The sequence below is a fragment of the Blastocystis sp. subtype 4 genome (assembly GCF_000743755.1).
Source record: "Blastocystis sp. subtype 4 strain WR1 chromosome Unknown seqid_0221, whole genome shotgun sequence".
NCBI lineage: Eukaryota > Bigyra > Opalinata > Blastocystidae > Blastocystis > Blastocystis sp. subtype 4.
This window is the reverse complement of record NW_014569326.1, coordinates 1-17,992: the sequence shown is the minus strand read 5'-3', so window position 1 is coordinate 17,992 and position 17,992 is coordinate 1. Positions and strand designations below refer to the sequence as shown.

The following is a 17,992-nucleotide window of genomic DNA, read 5'->3' as shown; positions in this document are numbered from 1 at the left end:
ACTGACTACACTTTAGAAGTACCTTTCAACTGCAGCATCTGTGACATCACCTCGATAGTCACGAGAAATGATCACCTTTCCCGTCGGACCAAGAACATAGATAGCAGAGACAGTCATTTCAAGGAGGAATCAAAATTCCTATACAACTAGTTAGTACTACTCCCAATAAAGCAAAAAGACAATACAGATCAGGGAATGACTCTTGAATAGTGAAAAGAATCGACGCTATGAACGGTTATTTAGGTAATATGGCGATGATCTTCTTGTCCAGTATTCGCTTCACTTGATAGTCTAGAATCCTTCTACGTGATTGAGAGATCCTGAAAATGGGAAAGGAAACTCAGAATATTGACGTAGATGCGGTAATTAACAAGAATAAGTTGCTTCTAAGCCAAATACAATTTCTAAATGATGAATTGTGTAAGGTAAAGAAGGATTATGAAACTGAAAAGAAAAAGCATGAGGAGGATTTGGATGCATCTCGTTCTGATCTTATGCATATGGTTGAAGAGTCAGTAGAGTTGAAGAACCAAATTCAGGTTCTGAAAGAGGATCTTGACGATTTGGAGGATCAGCATCTAAGTATGGTCGGTGATAAATCACTCCGAAATGACAACCTCCTCTTGCGCAAAGATATCCGTACATTGAAAACCCAGTTTGAGAATGTGTCAGCTCAGTATGAAATGGTGCGCGATGAGTACAACAGCACGTTGTTCGAGGCAAATGATCTACGAAAGCAAATCACTACTATGAAGAATGAGTTGTTAATTAAGACCAACGAGTTAAAGCGAATCTATCGTGAATTAGAACAGAATCGGTCGGATATGGCTATGATGATGAGAGAATATGCGGAGGTGAAAAACGAAGATCAAGGTCCTGCAAACGCCAGAGAGGTGCAGGAGGAGAATCACCGTCTTAAGAATGATGTAGAATCGCTTCAGCGCCACAATGAGTCCCTAACAGTGCTCCTGAACGAGTTAAGAATGGAGATTGCTCGAATCAGTGAGCAACGAAGTGTTATTCCTGGTCTGTATGATGACGATGAGAAGGATGTAAACGCAGAAGGTGAGACTCTGGAGAGCAAGGGAGTGATTACCAATCTCCTGACTCCAGAGGATATTCATGCAGCATTAACTTTGTGTGTAAATTCTCTTAGTGTTCTAGCCACATCATACGGTCAGTCAGAGGCACCTGCCTTAGTACGTTGTGTGTCACCAGTGCTGTTGGTGAAGAAACAGTTAATGATGGTGAATGACGAAACAGGGATCCTCGTTCGTCGTGAGGATCAGCATCGCGAAGCTCTAATGAATCAAGACTCCAGAATCGATGAGTTAGAAGATCAGGTGAAGGCACTGCAACATAATAACGAGGCATTGCAAGAACAGTTGGAGACTAGCAATTATGAGAATCACTCATTGCAACAGAAAGTGCGTGAACGAGAACGTGAAGTTCAGACAGTACGTCGTGATATGATGGTATTACAAGGACTGACCCCAGCAGCAGCTCCTCCTACATCCAATGATACCGGAAAGTCTGTGGAGGAGTTGGAGAGGCAACTGGATACACTTCGTCAGCAGTACACACAGCGAATGAAGGAGGATGATGAGGCTCAGGCAGCATTAATGCAAGAGAAAGAGTCTCTGGAAGAACAGTTGAATAAGAAATCGCGAGATATTGAGGAATTACATAAACAGGTCATGAAACTGGAAGCTGATTTGGATAAGCAAGAGAAACTGGTTGAAGTCAAGGATACTTCGATTGCTGCATTGAAAACAGAGATTGAACAAACAAGGTTACGCTTGGCTCAGGTACAGGAAGAAAAGAGTCAGGATGTATCGTCAACAGCTGTTACAGTTACAGAGTTGAAACGTCTCTTAGCAGAAAAGGATCGTCAATTAAAGGAGAAGCAAGATGCGTTAGATGATGCTGAGGATGCATTGGATGATGAGAAGGATCTCACTACCAAGTTGAAGAAGGATAACCGTGACCTTGTCGAGGCTCGGGATCGTTTGCGTGCTGATGTTAAGGATCTAGAGGAGGATAATGATGAATTATTAGAACAGGTAAAGAAGGCTACAGAGCAAGCAAAACAGATAGCCATTATGGAGGCAGAAAGCTCATCACTTCGTGAACGAATTGCAACACTCACACAAGAGACAACTGTTTTGAAGAAGAAACTGGAGACAGCTTCTCGTTCTGTTTCGCAGACGCCTAAACCTATTCCTGTCTGTGAAGAAGTCCCTGGAAAGGTACTGGAATGTAGAGAAAGAATAGAGGACTGATATGTAGTTGCTACTCGCGATGCTGCTATGGAGTATGCTCAAGAAATGGCTGTAACTCCAGAGAGTTCGGAAGGAATCGTTACATTGCGAATGAACAGTAGTTATTTGGAAATCCATCGATTGTAGATTGTAATCTGGATAACGATGATGCTGCCGTGCTTGCTACAGTATTTGAAATGGGAGGATTCCCGGATTTACGTTGTCTTGATTTATCCAGTATGTGTCCTGATCTTGTGTGACTCAAAGACAATACAATTTCATTACGAGGATGTACTGCTCTATTCCAATCCATCGCAGATCGTGGTCAAGCATTATCAACTTTCCAAAAACGAAGAGGTGAGGAACGTAAGAGTGTAGCCGGTGATTGACCAATAGTCCCTAACAAGAATCTCCTGCAGAAGCTGTTATTAGGAAGTAGGGACGAGATATGAATGTGATATAGATAATCGCATTAAGACTAAGGGATTCGTGTTTTTGGTGAATTTGATGCGAGATAAGAAGTATCCTCAATTATGGGAGCTCGATGTTTCTAGTAGAGACAGTGAGAAAGAATTATGGATAGAAAATGAACTGGATGCTTCGTGTATTTCGGCCCTGGAGAAGGTTATTGAAGCCACACCTCGTGTAACAAATCTTCATGTCGTGAATCTAGATGGAAATGGAATTAGTGAAGATGTATTGGATGACTTTAAGCAGAAATTGTGATATGTTTGTTAGCACATTCCAAAAGAAAAGAGTTTGTCATTTGTAAAACTGTTGATCTGAGATTGTCTAGATTAATTCGAATAATTTATTCCTAGGTGGTCAAGATGAGTAGTCAAGATGGCAAGAATGGGTTATCACAAATCCAACAGAATTCTCTTCTGACTATGACGGAGGAGAAGATGACAAAATTCATTTATGGAGGATATCAAAAGTCCAAAGTAGAGAAGGTCAGATATCGGAATGATTCATGATAGATAGGAAAAAGAAGAGAGAATTGCAAAACAAAAAGCAGAAGAAGAGGAAAGAGCTGCAGTCTATTCAGAGTTTGTCAAATCCTTTGAAGAGAATCAGTCTACTCCCTCAGATGCTCCCATTTTTGTCCGTGGAGGTATGCTGAATGAAAAGGTGGGGATGAGATAGTAGCATAATTATTAGGGTATGGCAGAAAGTGCTCAGACGAAAGATCCAGAAGTGTACATTATCGGAGATACAAAACAAGAAGAAAAGGTGAATGTGAAACCCGAAGTTCCGAAGGAGTCAGTAACACCTCCAATTGGATTTAAACTTAACTTTTCAAAGTTTGTCCCCGTTTCAACACCAGTACAGAATCAATCAAAGAAAACACCGCAGACAGATCTAATGAGTCTGTTTGGAAGTCACAGCGATGAGGAAGAGGAGAAGGAGAAACAGGATCAGACAATTAAAGTCAATCGTAAAACAAATATTCACTATGCTGTTCATCGGACAGGCGAAAAGTGATTGGATAGTAACCAAACTGACTCATAGAAGTCAACTGGATAAAATGTATGAAGAATTGGCTCGTAAGAAAGAACTGTCTACAAAACTTGCCACAATTAATACACGAATCATAACACTAAATAATGTAGATCCTATTGATACAACTTACTATTCTCCCACGAATACGCATGTATATCTCGGAAATCTCTCTCATTCTATGACAGAAGAATCTTTATACAAATTGTGTGCCTATTATGGTTATGTGGTTTCCGTTTCTATAAAACCCCATAATGATCAGTCCACGATGGGTCTTGTTTCAATGGCATCGCACAAAGGTGCAGAGATATTATTGTCCAAACTTCAGAAGTATCGTAGTGGAGTATGAGTAGTGCGAGAATGACATGAAAGGGAAATTACATTCGTGTGGGTTGGGCCAAAGAATCATTTGAAAGAATACTTCCTGTACTATTGAGATGAATAAGTATTGAATAGAATGTTCCCACAGGTGAAACTGCTCACTGTATTATAGTGCCCTCCTCTTCCAACGAAGTGAAATTGATTCAATCCACAGCAATTCTTGTGCATAATCGTGGGAGTGCTTTCGAATCCTATTTGGTTCAGTATGTCTCTAATCATTCTGAATTGATTTCTCCATTCAGTTTTCTTCTTCAATCTCAAACTCCTTCCAATCTCTACTATCGTTGGTGTGTGCTTATTCTTGGGAATAACGAATCGTTTCATGAATACTCTCTCATGCCATTTCAGTTTGTAGTTGGAGGGCCTTTTTTCTTACCTCCACCACTGTATTCGGAGAGAGAGAGTGAACCTGAAGTTAAACGAATGAAGATACAAGACGATGTTGTTGTGGATAGACGCAAAGAACAAGGGTAGAGTTGGAATAGATGCATAATTGATAGAAGTAATATCATGTTGGATTCGATTCGAGTAGAAATGTGATTTGGATAATTACCTAGACTCGACTCAGTAGTGACCGATTTGATTTGTTTCGAGAATTATTACGTTCAATTACGCCGCAACGGCCCTCTATTCTTCGTTTGATGGCTTTTTGTATGGATAATTCTTCATGTGCTGAACATATTGTTTGTATGCTTCGAGACAGCATTTGTGGATCTGTTCCATACCTGAAAGAGTATCAGCAACCTATTGAAGGAAGTAATGAGCGGGATGTTCCTTGTGAAGCGACAGTTATCCTTGCGCGTGTTTATGTTGTCAACGATCTTCTTTATAATGCAGATAATGGAGTAACAACACCCTATCGAGCGTTACTTCAAGTATTGATATATGGAAGTTATATTGTAGACGGAACTACCAATAATCTTCGAGGCACTAAATCGGTTGAAGAACCATTATGAATCGGCAATAACAAAGAAGGAAATCAAGTTACGAGTAGAGAAACTGTTAAATGGTTGGATGCAAACCTCCTTACTTCCTCTTTCCTTTTTGAAAGGTCTAAAGACAACCTTTATGATGTCAGAAGAGGAATTAGATGGAGAAGCGGAAGATTCTAGTGTTACAGACAAAGATGATGTGTTACGGCTACAGTGTCGTATGAATGGACTGTGTAATTATGGATCACGAGGAAAACTACTTATGCGTTTGAAGAAGTCGAGAGAGTTGTTTTGTGTTTCGATTGTGATTGTGTAGAATAAATGCAGAAAGTGAAGAAATGGGTTCTATGGAAGAGGAAATTCGTATCGATCCCGAAATCGATGGAGACCCTCTTGATCCTTCTGATTACGTTGAGTGTTATGAGCCATCTCTATGAGTCCTTTAACTACATGTTTGTTATCAAAAGGATTTAGTTGTAAGTACTGTCAGTAATTTCTTCATCTCTTCTTGTTAACACTATTTTCTGAAAAGGTTGTTTACAATGGAAGAGTGTCTTGGCCTTCTAGTGTCGATAACGGAAGGTCTGCAGATACCAAAGAAGAAGGTGTTTTTAGCCGTATATGCTTTCCAGGTTTAAGTAATATGTAGATTCGATACAGTAAGTATCAAGTGATATTTCCTGCTGTATCTGGTGGAGACACGACTGTTTTTAATCAGGGTTATTTCTTCCGTAATTACAAGATTGGAGGTCATGACGAAACGGATTTACCGGTCCTGATCCAGTTGTTTGAGAAACGTGGTTTTAAAAAGAGGTATTAGTAGAATTAGAATCTTTATCGTAGTATTGTTATTGCTGAACTGAGAGTGGAGGCATATAACTACTGTAAGTGTGATTACTATGAGCCTTTGTATTTTTGCTTGACTCCAATTGCAAAGTACTCAGACCTTTCATTCCAACTCAAAATCATGTTCCAACTAGTAAAGCCTTCCTCTGTATTTAGTAATTCCAAATTCGTTGAAGCTAACAAAATAAAACCTATTGCTCTCCAAATTGATATGTGTTCGGCATGTCTCCTTGTATGAATGAATATGGAGGTTCATGTAAAGGAAGAGTTTTTAGACAAGAAGTTGTACTATTCTTGTACAATGCATATCAGTAATGATAATTACGTCCGAACCAGTGATCAAAAAGGTTTACTTCCAGGTATAACAGAATTAACATGTTGATGTTCAGAATGGAACCATCATCAAATTATTTCTCTTGTTGAATTCCAAAATCAAACTGTCATCATTTTCTCAATATCTTCTGTGACTCATCCTTATCAGCAATCAACAAAGCAAGTAGTAGGAGAAGCTAAATTAGCCGTAAAGCAGATCTATGATACGGTCTCTTTCAGCTTCAAACTCCCAGTAGAGTCAGTAATGGTGATGAGATGTAGATTATTGGGAAGAAGCGAAAGGAGGTTGGCAAGTTATCTGTTTCTGTTCGACCCATTTTCCCGCAGAGCCGAGATGTAAATGCCAAAATGGATAATGTATTCCAACTTCAGCCTAATATGTTTACCATGAATATGAAAACACCCATGCTTCCTTCAACTATCTCCACTCACCCTCCTGAGGTTGCTGCCCCTACTGAACTGGTTGTAGAATTACCACAGTTACGAGAATCACCTCTCACTGAGACCATTCCCAAATCAATCACATCTAGTATGAACAGTACAACTCGATCCTTGACTGGAAAAGCTACTCAACCTTCTCAACAACAAATGTTCATGAATGAAGGAATGACAAATCCAGAGGAATCATGGCAGATAAAAAATACCATCCTGGAGAGTGTCTTAGTAGATCGAGTTGATTACACTCACTCAGCAAAGACATCTATTTATCAGAGTATGGATTCTCGCAGTTCACATCAGGACGTGACAGATGTTTCACAGTTAACACCTCGATCTTTAACAAATCAAGTTGTGGATAACCACACAGAGATCAAGCGATTGGGAACGGTGGAGACTGTAGTACCAGTCCGTGAAGAAGTGAATGATGTGTACGTGTCGAAGTGTACAGCTATTGTGAGACGAGATGTGGCACTGAATCAAGTAAATCAGGGGTTACGATTGGTACCACGTGTTCGCAATGAGTACATTGAGAATCTGTGTTTTGTATGAATATGTTTGTTGAAAGAAACAGAGAATGCAGTAGGAGAGAGTTCACCTTCCTTTTTCAATTCTTCATGAAGAGGAGGAATGGCAATACCTTCAACGGCAGTTTTTGTCTCAGTCTGTGTGGTATGCTCACCCATCGACTCTGTAGTCTGTTGTTCAGTTGTTATATGCTTTTCAGCCTGTTCTTCGTCCTTTTCCTGGCTCTTAGGGCGATTCATTCGAGTATGTGTCTCACCCATTCTGTCCTCACGACGATACAGTGGGACATTCGCCCGACGCTTGGTCAGATCAGTTAAATGAATCGTATCCAATTCATTATCCATTTCCAGTAGAGAACGTAGCTGAACTCCAGTAACAGCAGTAAACTTGTTACGTTGTAAATTCAAATCATGAAGTGATTTCCACTGATGATGGCGAATATTGTCAAATATCACAAAGGCTCCTTCATTGCTAATACAGTTATCACTCAGATCCAGTGTTTCCACTTGTGTCAACACGTCATCTTTGTATCGATTGTTCAACTCTTGAATACCCTCATCAGAGATCTTATTACAACTCAAATCCAAATAGACTAGAGAAGGAAGAGTATCCTTCTGAAGGATATTACATAAGATTTGAAGAGAACGTTGATTCAGACGATTCTTTGCTAGAGAGAGATGATGGAGTAATTGTAATGGAGAGTCTGAGATAGCTCTGCAAATGTGTTCTACACATTCGGTTGACAGAGAACAGTCATCCATCTTAAGCTCTTCTAGATACTTAAAGGCATTCGCTCGAATTGTAGTAGCCATAGAGATTGCGGACTGAGGCTTGAATGTGATACCAGAGACATTCAGTGAATGAAGCTGAGGACAAACACCTGTTTCTAGAGTATGCCAAAGAGTTTGCATGTTTTCAACATTGGGTGAATTGTCTAGAAGTTATGTTCCTTGATTACTATTACAAGAGATGTCCAGTGTCTGAAGTGATGAGTGAGTCACAGCAGCAAAATGAGTTAAGAAAGTGTCCCATCCTTTAGAACGAATCTTGTTGTTACCCAATTTGAGTGTAGTCATATCAGTACACATATTCGGGATATCAAATAGACTAGCTAGAGCAATGGCTCCTTTGTCTCCTATGTAATTGCCAGTTAGATCCAGCTCTGTACAACGTTTGATGTGGCCATCATGATACACTTCCATGAGGGCTTCAACTCCTGCAGTTCCAATACAATTACCAGGAAGACAGATCGACTCCAATGATGGACACGAACCCATCTTAAGGCGGTCACAGATGCAACGCCAGTTCTTCTCATTCATTCGAGAACCCTTATCTTCATCCATGGGCTTAATTGTGAGGTGTTTCAGTCCAGTAAGACAAGGTGTGCTGAAACAATGAAACAACGCTTCGTAGGCCTCCGGACAAATAACACAATCTACGTAAGAGCAACAGGGATTCACCTACTGTCCATAGAAAGAGAGGTGATAGAACACTCGGACCCATGCTGGAGTGTCCAAGCTTCGGTAACCGAAGGCAGACTACAAATGAAGCTGTAGAAGTCCGACTCTATCAGTCCCACAAGTCGGATATCACGACAGTTCCAGCAGCGCTTCAATCCCCACACAGCCTTATTCGAAAATGACTTCAAAGCAATTGTAGTCAGAGTCTACACATAAAACAGAAGTAGAGTCCTCACTCCAAGGGTTTGGATCTTCTGATCTGTAGTCTGCTGAAGAAGCTCTTGAAGGGTAGTAGGTTCGCAACAGCTAATACAATCAATAAAGGAGTCCATTCGATTTCGTAACGTTTTAATGATACACAGAGGAGACGAAGATGAATACTTGAAAAGAACGAAGGCTGGGGATAGCGAAGTGTCTATCCTTTATGCAAACTCGAGGGGGATCATTATCCTCGACTCTATCGTCCATTATGAATAGAATCAAAAAGGAAGGAAATGGGGCTGGCGCAACTGCCTCAAAAATCAAAACAGTAAATCGGATTACCATGGAAGACGATGAATATAATGTAATGGGAATTGATTTAGGAACTACGAACTCATGTGTTGCTGTTTGGAAGAACGGTCAAATCGCGATTGTTCCGAATGAAATGGGATTACGAACAACTCCATCAGTTGTATCGTTCTTTCCGAATGAAACACTGGTTGGTTTTGGAGCCGCAAAGAAGATGGAACAGAATTTCCGGAATACGATTTACGACTGTAAACGATTAATTGGTAATAGAGTCTCCGATCCCGAAATTCAAGAAGATATTCGTTCCTTTCCCTATACTGTAGTAAGTGACGAAAATGACCATCCAGTGATTGAAGTTAATCAGTCCTCTTCTGGAAAGACCCAATTTACTCCTCAAGAAATAAGCGGTATGATTCTGGATTACCTGCGAGTTCAAGCCGAAAGTTTTAGTGGAAGGAAGATTCGAGATGCAGTCATCACTGTTCCTGCCTATTTCAATGAAGAACAACGTCAGGCAACACTGGAAGCAGGAAAGCTTGCCAAACTCAATGTGCTTCGTTTGCTAGACGAGCCGTCAGCTGCTGCTTTTGCTTACAATTTTGAACAGGATACGGAAACAAAACACATTCTCATTTACGACTTGGGAGGAGGTACATTGGATGTATCATTACTCGAAGTTGGAAAGCAACGTGTTCACGTAATATCAAGTGTTGGCAACAACCATCTCGGAGGTGAAGACTTCAATCATGAATTGATGAAGTTCCTCTTTGAACAATACAAAAAACAGAAAGGAGTGGATATATCCACAAACAATGCATGGCGATCACGCATGCGGAAAGCAGTGGAATCCTGTAAACTATTTCTCTCTTCCACTTCTTCGTCTCTAATTGAGTTTGAAAACGATGATTTTACCTACTCAGTTTCTCGTTTTCTTTTTGAGAAGCTGAATAAAGAACTCTTCCAACGAACACTCGATGTTGTAAAAGAAACCCTTCATAGAGCAGGAATGACTCGAGATGATGTTGATGAAGTGATCCTGGTTGGTGGATCGACACGAATCCCGCGAATTCAACAGATTTTGGCGGACTACTTCTCTGCAGAAAAGGTGTGCAACAGTGTGAATCCAGACGAGGCGGTGGCTGTAGGAGCCGCTATTATGGCTGCTGTTGAGAAGTATCAGCGGATCAAATCCATGCCTCAAACGTCGGTATTGAGTTTGGGAGTGGAGACACATGGTGGATTGATGGATGTCATGATTCCCCGCGGGTCATCTCTTCCAATCACAAGCACTTTTGAATATACAATCCCCACAGATTACCAACGTACAATTGAGTTTCGAATAGCTATGGGTGAGCGTCTCTTAACTCGGGACAATGTTATTGTGGGCTCGATGGTGGTCAATGATATGCCTCTGTGCAAAGCTGATTCGCTCTCCGTTCTTATCACAATGACGCTTTCGTGCAGTCATTCACTACATGTCACTGTGGATGTGATGCCAGGACAACGACGAGAAACTGTTGAAATCTCCTTGGACCGTGACAACCCTCTATCACCACTGTTGCTATCGCAAGAGGAGATTCAAAATCGTATTATAGAAGCCCAGGAGTCGCGGCAAGTAGATGAGGAAATGGTTCGACGACACCAGGCAATGAATGTTCTGGAGTGTGTGATGGAAGAAGGATATGGAACTCTATACAGACTCACCAATGATATGCCTCAGGAATGGATTCGTCAAAAGTATGAACTTCTGGAGAATACACACAATTGGATGAAGAATAATATGGATGCAGATTGTGCAAGCTGTCGGAGTCATGAGCAACTCCTCCGCAAGAATCTTCATGCCTACAGGAAGTGAATGTGTTTGTTACAAACAGATCAACAATTTACGTTTCTTCATGATAAACACCTTACAGCTTGACGTTCTTCTTCTCAAGAATATCAAGAATACCGTTTGCGCTGGTAGGAATACGAGTACCAGGTCCATAAACAGCCACCACACCCTTCTGATACAAGTAGTCATAATCCTTAGGAGGAATAACACCTCCGGCGAACACGAGGATATCCTCACGTCCCTCCTTCTTCAGGCACTCAATGAGTTCGGGAATCAGAGTCTTGTGTCCGGCAGCAAGAGAAGAGCAACCAACGGCGTGCACATCAGCATCGACGGCAGCACGAGCAGCCTCAGCAGGGGTCTGGAACAGAGGACCAACATCGACATCGAATCCCATATCAGCCATTCCAGTAGCCACAACCTTAGCACCACGGTCATGTCCATCCTGACCCATCTTGGCAATGTACACACGAGGACGACGTCCAGTCGTCTGCTCGAACTTCTTCACACGCTCGACCACATCCTGGAACTCAGTGCTCTTGGAATCGTCGGTGAACTCCTCCTGGTAGGCTCCGTGGACCATCTCCTGCTGAGGAGTGTAACGGCCCCAATGATGCTCCAGAGCATCGCTGATCTCACCCAGAGTGCAACGAGCACGAGCAGCGTTGATGGACAGGTTCATCAAGTTGTTAGGATCAGTACCCTTACCAGTAGGCTCAGTCAGCTTGCTAGAGTACTCAAGAGCCTCCAGAGCACGACGCACAGCCTCAGGATCACGCTTAGCCTTCAGATCCTTCAGACGGCGGATCTGAGAGTTGCGCACTTCGGTGTTATCGACAGAACGGACCTCGACCTGAGAATCATCGTTCTGCAGCTTGTACTTGTTGACTCCAACAATAGTCTCCTTGCCAGAATCAATACGAGCCTGCTTACGAGCAGCGGACTCCTCAATACGCAGCTTAGGCATACCAGAGGCAATAGCCTTGGTCATTCCACCCAGAGACTCGACCTCATCGATAATCTGATCAGCTCCCTTCACCAACTCGTTGGTCAAGTACTCAATCACATAGCTACCGCCCCAAGGATCCACGGTCTTGCAAATACCAGTCTCCTCCTGGATGATCAACTGAGTGTTACGAGCAATACGAGCAGAGAACTCAGTGGGCAGACCCAGAGCCTCATCCAGAGCGTTGGTGTGAAGAGACTGAGTTCCTCCCATGACAGCAGCCATAGCCTCAATGGTGGTACGAATGACATTGTTGTAAGGATCCTGCTCAGTCAGAGAGTATCCAGAGGTCTGACAGTGAGTACGCAGAAGCAGGGACTTCTGGTTCTGAGGCTTGAAGTGCTTCTGGATGCGCTTAGCCCACAGCTGACGAGCAGCACGCAGCTTGGCAACCTCCATGTAGAAGTTCATTCCCATACCGAAGAAGAAAGACAGACGAGGAGCGACCTTATCAACAGACACTCCAGCAGCCTCAGCAGTACGCACGTACTCAATACCATCGGCAATGGTGAAGGCCATCTCCAACATAGCATCAGCTCCAGCCTCCTGCATATGGTAACCAGAAATAGAAATAGAGTTGAACTTAGGCATGTGCACAGAAGTGTATCCCATAATATCCTGAATCACACGCAGAGACTCATGAGGAGGATAGATGAAGGTGTTACGCACCATGAACTCCTTCAGAATATCGTTCTGAATAGTACCACGGAGAAGCTCCTGCTTCACACCCTGTTCCTCAGCAGCAATAACGTAGAAACCCATTACAGGAAGCACAGCTCCGTTCATGGTCATGGAGACAGACATCTTGTCCAGAGGAATACCGTTGAACAGGACCTTCATATCCTCAACGGAATCGATAGCGACTCCAGCCATACCGACATCTCCAGTCACACGAGGATGATCCGAATCATATCCACGGTGAGTAGCAAGATCGAAGGCAACAGACAGACCCTGCTGACCGGCAGCAAGATTCTTACGGTAGAAGGCATTGGAAGCCTCAGCAGTAGAGAAACCAGCATACTGACGAATGGTCCAGGGCTTCTTCGTGTACATGGTAGCATAAGGACCACGAGTGAAAGGGAAGATGGCAGAAGCATCCTCAGTCTGAACATCAGCCAGATCTCCCTTCTGGAACAAAGGCTTCATCTTAATACCTTCGGGGGTCTTGAACTCCAGAGTACCTAGCATGTCAATTACAGAAACATGTCTTACTGGGACTTTCTCCCTTCAACTCCTTTGTAGCCAGCTTGACCCAAGCTTCAGGGTATGCGCAAGTGGCGAAAGCACGGACAGAAGTACTTGTCAGTTGTCTAGAGACAGCGAGCATTTTCTTGCGTGTAGTCTAAAACTAACTCAAAGGAGTAAAAACCGACGAACTGCACCTAGGAAGGCAAAAAATATGTGAGTGGCATGAAATTGGAGAAACGATCATCCTTCTCCAATAACGGGGATATTTCTAATCTATGCGCTTCTTTGTTCCCACTCGCCTCTTGGTTCTCTATTTTGTTTGACGTTTTTCAGACGATGAACGATCTAATACTTTGACTATTATGTGCATTTTGCTGAGTACAAGCGTTTGCAAAACAATGAAAACGAATGAGTCAAATAACTGCAAGATGACACCCAAACTACTTTCAAAATACAGTTCAAGAGATAGATATGTAACCGCCATAATATCAAGTTTGAACACAACTTACAGAACAAATGAGTTAATAGAAGAGAAAACAGCAGAATGAAGCAAATAGATCGCTTGTACCAGTTATTTCATATTCAGTACTAGAGACCTCATCCCGAAATGAACGAATCCCTTATGGTTACCAAATTCAGGGTTCAGTAGCTACGAAAACCTTAAACAGGCATAGAGCAATTCAAAGAAGGAGTACCAAGGGGAAAGGAGAAACCATCTTATTTTTCGCATCCAAATCTCTTGAAAGACTCAAAAGACTCGTATAAGATGAAATCGAGTGGTAGACTAAAGAACCGTTGTAGATACAAGTGATGCTTGTTTATCAACTCATCATCGTGATACAGCAATTCTCTAGACACACTTTGTTCGTAGATCATGATAAATCAACGAAAGAATCAGTGACGCAAATACACCATTCAAATAACTATAAACCGATTGACAGAGTCTGATTCAGGCAGCAAATGCATCCACAAACCAGACAGGGTAATTGAACATCGTTCAAAAAATCGATAGCGAGAGGTGAGAGAAATGAAAACCGCCGCGATTTGATTGGCTGCCTTCCGATGAAACGTCCACTTCTCAAATACACCTACGAAACTAGTTGAAATGACTTCTATCGTTTGTAATAGAGTAGATACTTCTTTCCGACTTCTCAGAAAGAAATGAAGGCAATACAAATTCTGGAATTCCTGAAATATTAATATATTCTTCAGTTCTCATTAACATCGATTTCTCCACAAATATGAAGAAGTTTGATATTTTTGATAAACCTATGAATGGTCTGTTTAATCGGACAACGAAAGGAGGGATTTGTATGTTATTTTGACTTGTTATGATCGATAGTGTCTTGCATTGGACTATTGAGTGGAATCATTATGATGATTGTTTCTTTGAATATATATACTACGTCCTCAAGGGGATATGAAATCGATCTGCAACATACTCTCAACTTATCAATACCTCTAAGTATTGATGTTGAGGTACTAGACCGTAAATGTGATGGTACGATTTTTATTCCTCTTCTTATCAAGAATTGTCTTTTCATTGGGATGCAAATAAATCCATGCCTCCCACTCAAACAGATGTATATGCTTTTTTTGCTTTCAACTGAAGATAACAAGCCACACATCTCCAGAAGGGTGTCGATTTATCGGAACAGCACAGCTCTTAGGTGTATTTCTTTAGTCTCAAACTTATCTATAGGGTGAAGGTGATTTCCACATAACGTTAGATGATCGACAATATACGCAACAGGGAGTGGTTGTCTTTCTTCTTCTGTGTTTATGTGTAGCACAAACATATTCTATCTCTAAACAGTCTTTCAGGTTCATTTAGTCATATAATAAGAGAATTCTGTTTTGGCAATTCTAGTGATTTTACTCTCCAACCATTACGTAATGTGAAGGATGATACATCTCGTTTGGTTCATTTTTCATGTTGAAGACTAGAGAGTCATTATACCTACTTCTTAAAGGTATATTCGATTGATGGAGGAGAATCTTATGGTTACTCTGTCTCGAAATATTCCAGACAGAACCTTGTTAATACACCAGATCGGAGAGCTCTTCCTGGAATCTACTTCCGGTATTCTTTTGAGCCAGAAATGTTGCTATCCAAAACAGTTTCATGGACTCTAAAAGATAAAGTTCTTTTATGCGTGTCCATGTTTGGTTCTGTTATTACTCTTCTTCGTATGAAATAAGGAATATATTGATATGTAGAATTCTTCTCTACTTGCTGCAGTCATCAGAAAAGTGTGAATAAGCGAGATTGCATTGTTTGTTGACAAACAGTATTAGTCCCTAATCTTTCGAAATCCTGCCATTCCAAAGTGTTCATCATGAGTTTTATCAAATTCAGGAGGTGCTTCAACCGTACATGTGAAGGAAACGATCGATAATGAAAAGTAGGATATGTTCCAATTAACTCAAATGTCTTCGAAAGTGCCTTTTGGATCTCTCTTCGTTCAACTGGATCAAGCCATCGTCGCATGATCAAAACTCCATTGACTGATAACTTGTGTTCAATCTATCAATCACTTTCCCTCCTCTCTCCTACCCATCTGATCATCACCAATGGTTTATCCGATTGAACTACTATTAAATCAAACTTGGAATCGATCTTCTGGAACATGGATAACACTACATCACGAGGCTTCATTTGCTGGTAATTGCATCCTAACTGAATATCTTCTCCACAGCCTCGTAGCCGTTTCAATGTACGTCTAGTTGACATGTTTACTCATGTCCTACTCACAACTATCTCTGTTTAAAATGATAACAGTGAGCTGTTTACAAAATGGAAACAAAACTCCTAATACATCATTTTCACTCACCAGAAAACAATTCTCAGCAATGATTCCTTGTAACGAATTCTTTATAAAATATCGTTCTGTATCATAATAAGAATCATCATAGTATCCTTCAAATCCGTGTTTTGCTACACAAATTGAATCCATTAATTCAACTATCATTTATTTCTTATCCTTTTCTTTACCTGTATGAAGATCTGCAAGCTTACTAAATGATTTGTATTGGCAACAACCTCCAGGAATCGAATGTAAGATTCCTTGATTCCAATCCCGATCTGGAGTCTCTCGTTTCAGTCCTGATCTGTTTCCATCTTTGCTTAACATATGAGCACAATGGACTATCCATAAATTCATTCTTCCTCTGTTACCTGTATTCGTCATATCAATCAATGAAATTGATTTATCCAAGTATCCTTCTTGAACAAAATACAAGTCATATCCAGAACGACCGATTATGAAATCGGGAATAGACATCCAATCAAATGTAGTTTTCGTTACGATGTGATAATCCTTTGATATTAGAAAGTCGATCTACACTTACTACTGCAGAATCCCAATAGCGATGCCCTTTCAGAAGCATTCTGAGAACAAACGCTTCAGCTGATTCAGAACCCCCTTTCTCATACTTATCCTCAGGTTCCTGTTGAACGTTTGTCCTCTGACCAACTGCATATACACGATTCTCAATAGTACCCGCCTCAATCTCCTTTTGAATTTGTTGGAGAGACGAAATAATCGTTGAATCGAGAAGAATGTCCGCATTTACGTAACCATAGAAATCGGATTCAAAGTGGTCCATTGCAAACTGATACATAGCCTTCAAATATGGAGTTCCAAACTCGTTCGATCTACATAACAAACCGCAACAGCATGAACTCAATCTTAGCGACCGCATAAAGTCCATAATGTTTTGCAATGCGAATCCACTCTTTGTCATCTGTGAACACAATGACATAAGCTGATGGAAGTTCCGATAATAATGAAAGACAATTCTCTTGAGCAAGATGTCGTAACGGATCATCCTACAATTCAAATGAACCACGATGCTTCACATCGGCTTTCATCACAGTGGTAAAGATAGTTAAAGTACGCTTTTCCGTTACTAGACCGATTCTACTCGGTGTTTCATCTCGGAAGTGGGATGTTACATTCACTAAAGACAGATTGAACATAAAGAAAGCCAATCCGCCAATCATGAAGCATACAATAAGACAGCCAGCGCAAATAATAGCAGGAAGGACTCTTCTTCTCCTCCTCCTGTTGACCATCAATGTAGGATGTTTTCGAGGTCGAGGTATTTTCTTTTTTCCACTTTCAGTCTATCTAAAACGATAGACAGAATACCAAATATTCAATACTGACTACTTAATCAAAGCCTTAAGGAATGCAAAGATGGATCTATCACAGATCCGAAGTAGTATAGTGGTTAAGTATTTCCGCCTGTCACGCGGACGACCGGGGTTCGATTCCCCGCTTCGGAGTTCTTTTGTTTTTGGAGTTGAGTGTATTCTTGTAAATTGTTTTTTCAAGACTAAATGAATTCTATCAACATAAGTAGCTAAATGAGATATAGATGGAAAGTAATATATTCCAGAGTTAAAACAAAGCAATTTTAACAATCGAATTTAATACTACTGAGAATTCTGAGCTTCATATTCCTTCTTCCGTCTTTCATAACTACAATTACATCGAAACAAAATTCTTACTCCTCGTACTGACACTTCTCATAGGCGTGCTTCAATTCTGTGCATTTGTTGGGAAGATGATAATGCTTGTTCCGACACTCATTTAAATCAATCAAAATGGCAGCGCATGAATCTCTCCAGGCAATTGGGATGCGAGCTTCCTTCATTTCCTCCTCAGTTGCTTGTGGTCTCCCTACAACAATGGTTTTCAAGCAGCATAATGATACCCTGTTGATTTGATTGAGATGACATTTCTAAAGAAACAAGAATGAGAGATGAAGTCTAG

The 17,992-nt window shown here is 41.1% G+C and overlaps 7 protein-coding genes across 7 annotated transcripts; 3 read left to right on the top strand and 4 right to left on the bottom strand.

Annotated features, from left to right (window-relative positions):
* Positions 1 to 326: 326 nt before the first annotated feature.
* JH06_3339 (hypothetical protein) lies at positions 327 to 2,987 on the top strand (the record flags this gene model as incomplete). Its single annotated transcript, XM_014670846.1, has 7 exons — positions 327 to 2,259; positions 2,290 to 2,379; positions 2,409 to 2,498; positions 2,529 to 2,627; positions 2,658 to 2,696; positions 2,725 to 2,814; positions 2,845 to 2,987. 7 exons carry the CDS (start codon positions 327 to 329, stop codon positions 2,985 to 2,987), a joined length of 2,484 nt encoding a protein of 827 aa, XP_014526332.1.
* Positions 2,988 to 3,091: 104 nt separating this feature from the next.
* JH06_3338 (hypothetical protein) lies at positions 3,092 to 5,511 on the top strand (the record flags this gene model as incomplete). Its single annotated transcript, XM_014670845.1, has 10 exons — positions 3,092 to 3,214; positions 3,246 to 3,392; positions 3,423 to 3,742; positions 3,774 to 4,104; positions 4,134 to 4,187; positions 4,218 to 4,612; positions 4,643 to 4,670; positions 4,700 to 5,017; positions 5,046 to 5,359; positions 5,391 to 5,511. 10 exons carry the CDS (start codon positions 3,092 to 3,094, stop codon positions 5,509 to 5,511), a joined length of 2,151 nt encoding a protein of 716 aa, XP_014526331.1.
* A 1,665-nt stretch (positions 5,512 to 7,176) lies between these two features.
* JH06_3337 (leucine-rich cysteine-containing protein) lies at positions 7,177 to 9,008 on the bottom strand (the record flags this gene model as incomplete). Its single annotated transcript, XM_014670844.1, has 4 exons — positions 7,177 to 8,150; positions 8,181 to 8,651; positions 8,681 to 8,882; positions 8,913 to 9,008. The coding sequence occupies 4 exons, from the start codon at positions 9,006 to 9,008 to the stop codon at positions 7,177 to 7,179; spliced, it is 1,743 nt and encodes a 580-aa protein (XP_014526330.1).
* Positions 9,009 to 9,400: 392 nt separating this feature from the next.
* JH06_3336 (heat shock protein cytosolic) lies at positions 9,401 to 11,041 on the top strand (the record flags this gene model as incomplete). Its single annotated transcript, XM_014670843.1, has 1 exon — positions 9,401 to 11,041. One exon carries the CDS (start codon positions 9,401 to 9,403, stop codon positions 11,039 to 11,041), a length of 1,641 nt encoding a protein of 546 aa, XP_014526329.1.
* A 52-nt stretch (positions 11,042 to 11,093) lies between these two features.
* On the bottom strand, positions 11,094 to 13,350 carry JH06_3335 (methylmalonyl- mutase; the record flags this gene model as incomplete). Its single annotated transcript, XM_014670842.1, has 2 exons — positions 11,094 to 13,204; positions 13,236 to 13,350. The coding sequence occupies 2 exons, from the start codon at positions 13,348 to 13,350 to the stop codon at positions 11,094 to 11,096; spliced, it is 2,226 nt and encodes a 741-aa protein (XP_014526328.1).
* Positions 13,351 to 15,958: 2,608 nt separating this feature from the next.
* On the bottom strand, positions 15,959 to 17,217 carry JH06_3334 (hypothetical protein; the record flags this gene model as incomplete). The annotated part of the gene is given in 7 exon segments (XM_014670841.1): positions 15,959 to 16,176; positions 16,207 to 16,359; positions 16,390 to 16,531; positions 16,563 to 16,869; positions 16,883 to 17,043; positions 17,074 to 17,123; positions 17,139 to 17,217. The coding sequence occupies 7 exon segments, from the start codon at positions 17,215 to 17,217 to the stop codon at positions 15,959 to 15,961; spliced, it is 1,110 nt and encodes a 369-aa protein (XP_014526327.1).
* Positions 17,218 to 17,652: 435 nt separating this feature from the next.
* Positions 17,653 to 17,873, bottom strand: JH06_3333 (NADH dehydrogenase; the record flags this gene model as incomplete). The annotated part of the gene is made up of 2 exons (XM_014670840.1): positions 17,653 to 17,698; positions 17,728 to 17,873. 2 exons carry the CDS (start codon positions 17,871 to 17,873, stop codon positions 17,653 to 17,655), a joined length of 192 nt encoding a protein of 63 aa, XP_014526326.1.
* Between the last annotated feature and the right edge of the window lie 119 nt (positions 17,874 to 17,992).